A 7,123-nucleotide genomic window follows, 5' to 3' on the forward strand; every position below is an offset into this window, starting at 1 on the left:
TTCTTACAAGAACATCGAAAGCGATTAAATTTGTGCTTGTAAAGTGAATAAATCCTTAGGAAATGGCTGAACAGAAACTTTACTGACTTGTGTATTTCTAATTTATAGATATTACTCTACTGTAATTTTTAATTCTTTTATTTTTGTCGAAAAGGGTGAGAAATCTACATGCATATTAATCTGTAATTTTTTAAGAGAGATTTTTCAAATATAAAGTGTATATGCATGGGTACTTGGCAGTAGACTAATAATCGTTTATTTGTACATACTTAATTTTGTAATTTTATATTGGGACAATAAAGTAACATTCTGCCTTTATATTTTATATACTGTGTAGAATTTAATTGTAATTTTAATATTGCTTTATACTATGTCACATAATACTGTGAACAGTATACAGTATTATGTAACTGATGGCATTTGCTTAATAAATTCTATTTTAGGCCCTCACAGTGGAAGAGGTTCACAAAGCCATATAAAACTTACATTTTATTATTAAAAATATGATAAATTCTGTATTTTTTTAGTAAATATGAATAAACCTTGTTGTTAATAAGGTAATAACAAGAGTAGATTACTCTTGTACTCTAAATAATACTTGTTTGTACAGTACTTAACAGTTGTAATGTAAAGACAGACAATACAGTGTAGGCTGTTTGATTTAAAAAGAATCTTAATTAGCATTAATAAAATCCAATTCCTTCATGTATAAATGTTAATAAAATAATAGTCTACTATATATTAATTGATTGCTTGTGATATGATTTATTATTCTGCATACAAATCCCACTTAAAACCAATATAAACATAGGATGATAAAGTTAGTGTTGCGCAACGATTGATAGCAGGGCCTCTTGCAACAACCTCCAATAAGGGAACAGAAAATAAGCTCGATTCCGACACTATATTTAATTCAGGCATTGCAGACGTGGAGAAATCTCCATTGTTCTAGATGAGGTGCGAACCCACAACCCGAACTTGACCATTAGTTTCAGGGGACTCCATCACTTGGCCATTGTTGAAACGAAATATATTGCTAGTTTAAAGATTGAATATAATGAAAATTCTTAAATTTTACATAATGTTAATATTTCTCTAATTACTTGCGTTTATTATATCTAATTATTTTTAATTTTTCGCGAAAAATATATTTAATATTTTAACATTATCTTTAAAATTACAGATACACGACGATTTCAGTTCTGTTTGTAAAATGTATTCCGCTAATTTACAACCAGAATTCAAGTTCAAGGTTAGATTTTAATTTATATTTCGTCGGTTATTTATCAGGTAATTTACAATTGTTTTAAAAATTTTGCGTAGATAATTGATTTTATGAAAAGATTTAAAGGATTGCCAATGGGAATTTCTGTTGCCGATTTCTTCTTCATAAAGAGAAACTTCCTGATAAGAGTAAGTACGAAATGTTGTTATTAGTTTGTTAAAAGTAATTTCTTTCTATTTCTTGCAGGTGGTGAGCGCTCTTTATTCCACTTTCTCCTCTATGGTGCAACTGAGCGGTGTCTTGGACAAAAATATAAAATGTTCAAGAAGTTCTTTACGAAATAATAATACTTACACTTAATTTAAATTTACGTATCGATATACGTTTGAAATAAACACTGGCTTTAACAAAGAATTAATTGAAAGTATGAAAAGTCTATGAGGAATATAATTATTCTCAGTAGAGATTTACAGTATTACAATGCTTGATGCTAGACAACATTTTGTGCTATTATGCGCTTTAGTAGACAATGACTGCATTCAGCAGACTCAACAGTTCAGGATCTGTTCGGTATTTCTCTTCTGAACGTTCTCCACAGTAGCGCTGTTTCGGAACGTGTTTGGTGTTTAGAGGTCTCATTTACACTATCTATCGCTAGCTGCAACTGACCGACGATGGCTGCTTCCTGTTCCAACGCATATGTCACTCATCATTTAGCAGGTGTAACTACGTAACAGCTATCGATTGAACTACCTTTGCTCAGTTACAACTGTTGACTCTGCTGAACGCAGCCAATGCGAGGAACAACGAGAAAGCAGCCATATCGGAAAAGAAGTACTGTACCAACAGATATTATAATGATTGTATAAATTTCACTACTCATCTTTCTACTTGTTACAGATATTTTGCTTATAAATTCCTAGTAAAATTATAATATTCAATACTTACAGTACCTTCACATACATAGGTACCATCGTTTCAGATTCAATGTATCGAGACCGTTTGCTACTTTTCAAAAATTTTAATGAACCTTGCTTAATCTTGAATATTCACGTAAGTGGTTGTGTGCTATATAAACCCCGTTATAAAGAATTCTAGACTCATTGCAGAAAAGATGGTACTTTATTTCAACCACGTGAATGTTAAACGTTTATATTAATTATTCAATTAAAATATACTACAATTACTTTATTACGATATCAGTGACGCAAGAATCTCTATAAATATAATGATAATTGTGCAATTGTTTGTGTTTTTATTTACAGCGGTATTATTATAAATATACAATAGTGTGTAACTTCATTTAAGTATGTATACTCACACACTGTACAAGTACGTAAAAACGAAAGATATCTTAGATAGTTAAGACACATAAACCTACGAGTGGTGAATATAGAATCTATATATAGAAATATTTACTCTTGTTTAAAGAGGAGTGTTATGCCTGTGTTCCTTATTTATGAAAACACATTCTTTTTTTTGTTTCTATGCCGTGTTTACATGTAACCCAGTGTTTCTCAACCGGGAGCGATATCGCCCCCATGTGGGCGTTTTGTAACAATTTATATTTTGGGGGGCGAAAAACAATTTTCTGGGCGATATAGTAAAACATTATATTAAGAACAATTAGATATTTTATTCGTTATATCGTACAATAATTAAAGAAATAACATTATACTAGTCACTAGTCTATTCAATGCAGTACGAATTTGGCGTTAGCCTTGGCCCTCCGCATCGGAATTTTGAAGTGAAGGGGGCGATCATTCGTTAGAGGTTGAGAAACACTGATGTAACCGGATATTTTTTTGAAAGGAAATACATTTCCTGGAAGGAGTATAGATAATAATGGCGGTTTCATGCTCTCAACAGATTCGTAAGTAGCTGCATTATACATTAAATTACTTTATGAAAATCGATTAAAGTGTAAGATAGAATACGAAATTAGTATAATTCTCATTTTCATCATTAAGGAGAATATAAGTAAATGGTCGTATATAATTGTCAACCCTCTAAAGCATCGACGATTGTCGTCGTAATAAATTAAAAATTAATAATAGAACTATGGGTTAGATTGAAGCAAAAATATTCCCTCCCTTAGACTTAATATTAACGAATAGACATAGACGTATCTACATATAATTTGACAGGCTAAAAAGTTTACTTTCGATCAACCGTTTAAAAGTTACGAATGACGTTTTAGTTCCGGTTATTTTTTTTCGTTTTAGAACGACTTTATTAAGAAACACGCAAGCACTCGTCAGTATTAATAAAATGAATTACTTTAATTCACCATAATACGTTTCATCTACGAGAAAAGGCGACATTTGAAATGCAAAAATGGTGTCGTTAGCGCGCGAACATGACAACCGTGTAGGAACAACTAATGCAAGGAAATTTCCCGTGACCGGTGAGGAATCAGTAGCGTAGCGTAGGGGGGCGGCAAAATTTGACAATAAATAATAATAATATCTTGTAAGAATTAAACCATTTTATTTCATATTTTCGTCCACCTACGACTCGGACCGATTGAAATGAGCACGGAATAGTGGGAATAGTGTTACCATCCGACTCGCCGTCCAGGGATATCGCGCGCAACCTGTCGACCTTTTTTTTTTTTTTTGCTTGTACAGTTTATTCGTTCTCATATACACCTCCAATATCCAATAGGGCTAAGTCATCTACATTACTTGCGTTACACCTACCCAAGTGTCCCTAGTCGCTAACTGTAACTGATTTAGAAGCAGCATGCACTGCAAATTATTCTTCATTGCAAAATGATATACGCATGCGTCAGGAACTTCTGTTCGAACAAACCTCACCTGCCGTCAGGGTCGGCGATTTTAAAAAGGTGGCAACACTAGCACGGAATTTTTCATTACTTATTCTGTGACGAAACTGAATTGTAGTCTTTTAAATTGAGATACCTAAATAAGGGTTCGGCGAAATTTTCCTCCGCCCCGGCTGACACCCACGCTACGCTACTGACCCCACGACATTTTAAAATAAAAATTCCTAAATAAGCGGTCTTAGAATGTAAAAATCATCCTTATTGTTTCTGTAATAATAGTGTCAAAACAATTATCGAAACGATTATTACATTTTTAAGTAAATTATATGAATTATTAATTTTGCTTTTCGTTTCAAAATAATGTATTTTGTACAGAATTTGTAGAGAATAAATTATGTTATATGGAGGTAAAGTCATTCAGTTGTATAAATATAGTGATTGGGGTTTTCATGTTTAAATTTACTAATGTGTTAAGGGATTTAGGCTACAGTAGAGCGTCGTTTATCCGAATCAATTGGAGACTGGGGTTGTTCGGATAACTTATTTTTCGGATAACCGATTATGTACGAAAAAATATAACCTATCCCGTGTTGAAATTTTTCTCCGTTGCGTGTCGCTTTGCGTTGAATTTTCGTCGATGTTAAGCCTAACGTAAACTTTTTAGAATAATAATCGTGGCTATTGTATCGTTAAAAATTATTTCTTTATTTTGTACAAACAAAATAAATATGTTGAAAAATATAAAAACAATTAAAAAAATTATACTTCAGAAGTTAATTTAGTATCAAAAACGTAAAATATTTGAGTAGCCTAAGACATAGCCAAAGATTGCAGCGTCACAGCACTAGCGAAAATTTAAATTTGCCAACTGGAATTCTTTCGGATAACCGACTTTCGGATAAACGACGCTCTACTGTATTTACAATACAGTTTGTTTTTGTTTCCTCTTTTGAATGTCAAATAAATTCAAGTAATATTTACTATAGCACCAAAGTATAATATGAAGGTATGATGTAGAAGCACTAAGTTGGTGACTTGATTTGACGATTTTTCGACCGTGCCCTGGCCTGTCCGATACATTAACCTCGTCATTAATCCAATTAATTTAAACTCAAAATTTCTTTCTATGTTCATATAATAAATAATATAATATATAATAAGAAAAGTGAAGAATGAAGTTTTTCCAATACAATGAATAATAAAATCGAGGAGTTTTAATAATTTTTTTTTTGACACATGAGAAATCCTCTTATACTTGTTGCATCACATTAAAATTTTTCGAATGTGAATTTATTTCAATAAACCCCTAATAAGAAAACTTAAACTTGAAAGCAATTTTATAATGATTAAGTACAGTATAACTTGTATTACAAGCAGCTGAGTTGGCTAAGCAAACCAATATGTAGTCTGTCTTGTGAAATTAACATAGTCAATGAGTCGTATGATTTGATTCGGTTTAGATGGTACACAGCAACATAACACATGGATTATATTGTGCGCCCGAGCGTTTTAAAGGCGTAAATTTTTGAGTTTTACATATTTTTACATTAGAGGATGAAAAAAAATTATCGCACGTTATAACCGAAATAGATCGGATGTCGAATCTTACGCATCGATAAAGTAGGAAGGAAAAAAGTCAAGTCATCGTCCGTTTGTTAATTAGTCCAATTGCACGTGCTAATTACTCATCATAATGAGTGAACGGCCTCTTGGCTCGGTGCCAACGACGATCGTAAAAAACGATCGTCAAGTCAAGGACGATCGTCACCTCAATGTGATCATTAGGAAGGTCTGAGTACAAGTGTCTCCCATCCCGGCGGTAGAAGACATAAGCTTGTGACAGTCAGCCAACTTCCATAGTACAGAAAGATCGTCGCATACCGTCATCTAACATAAAGTATAACTGACCGGAAATATAACTCTCTCACGCGTCATAGTGACTAGTTAGATTGCCATTATAGATAGATTTGTGTTATCCGCATTTAAGCATTAAGTCTGTAACTTCCTTATGTATACTCCTGTAAATTAACTTTAGTTATAGAATAAACCTTTATTTTGTTATTTGTTAAAACTGTCTCCTGTCTATCCGAGGAAACCTGTCGACTTACCAACGCACTCCCCACTCGATTTGCCCTCCTAGCCATCCGAACGACTCCGAGATCGGGCTTTACCAGCCCGTGCATATTTAATTGATTGGGACGAGATTAACCCCTGACCCACTGCTTATCTCACAGTATGCCAAGGAAATATCTCATGGAGGACTATTGGAAAATAGCCCCAATTTAAGCATTAATTAAACACGGGAGTAAAACACGGAAAAGTCCGCACTACCAGCCCGTTGGTGACGCGTGAACACTTCACAAACTATTACTGTTCGGTGGTTTTGTCTAGTCCGATATTCGTAAGCACGTTCGTTATGTGATTACAGTTAGACATAACGTTGTAATTTTTAGCGAAAAGAAAAGCATACACTTTAGTTTAGTATAGTAAAATCGATTATTTTTACTTAAATTAAAAGCTAGAGTGCACTTCACGAGTTAAACAAAATTGTCATAGATTTCATTCAAATAACATTTTAAATTAAAGAACATTTTAAATAGGAAAAAGATAATTGAAGTTTAGACAATTTACAAAAATATAACATTTTCCAGTCTATCTTTTAATCTTCTTTATACAACCACAGAAGTAACAGTTAACATGGTTTATGCTTCTAACACAATAAAGTGCTATAAATTAAGACACTTGGTGGGTTTTTTCATCTTTATTTAGTTGATACGTGTGAAAATTTTACACGTTTCGGGCTCTTAAGCCCCTCTTCAGCCAACTAAAACATTAAAAAAGAATATAACATACATATAAAAACATAAGTATTGTAGAAATCATAAAAATATAAAAGGTACCTTTCACTTATAAAACAGTTCTACAAAATCCTTGATCTAAAACATATTCTGGACATAAACTTATTATATAACTAACACAAACTATAAAACATATTCTGGACATATTCTTGATATAAACATACTCTGGACAACAATTATCAATTTAGTATACAATTGATTATGCCTTCCACTCATAAATCTGTTTTACGAAATCCTTATTTCCTTTGATAC

The 7,123-nt window shown here is 32.6% G+C and overlaps 1 protein-coding gene across 2 annotated transcripts in view; it reads left to right on the top strand.

The window, feature by feature from the left end:
• The first annotated feature begins 3,024 nt into the window (after positions 1-3,024).
• LOC111637917 overlaps positions 3,025-7,123 on the top strand; it is a 10,415-nt gene continuing 6,316 nt past the window's right edge. For both annotated transcript variants that reach the window (XM_023383524.1, XM_023383523.1), the window contains exon 1: positions 3,025-3,098. In XM_023383524.1, the coding sequence (XP_023239292.1) occupies positions 3,071-3,098 (28 nt within the window). In that variant the 5' untranslated portion in view covers positions 3,025-3,070. The remainder of the gene's footprint in view (positions 3,099-7,123) is intronic.

Source organism: Centruroides sculpturatus, unplaced genomic scaffold, assembly GCF_000671375.1.
Source record: "Centruroides sculpturatus isolate CEXI.00-Female unplaced genomic scaffold, Cexi_2.0 scaffold1089, whole genome shotgun sequence".
Classification (NCBI taxonomy): domain Eukaryota; kingdom Metazoa; phylum Arthropoda; class Arachnida; order Scorpiones; family Buthidae; genus Centruroides; species Centruroides sculpturatus.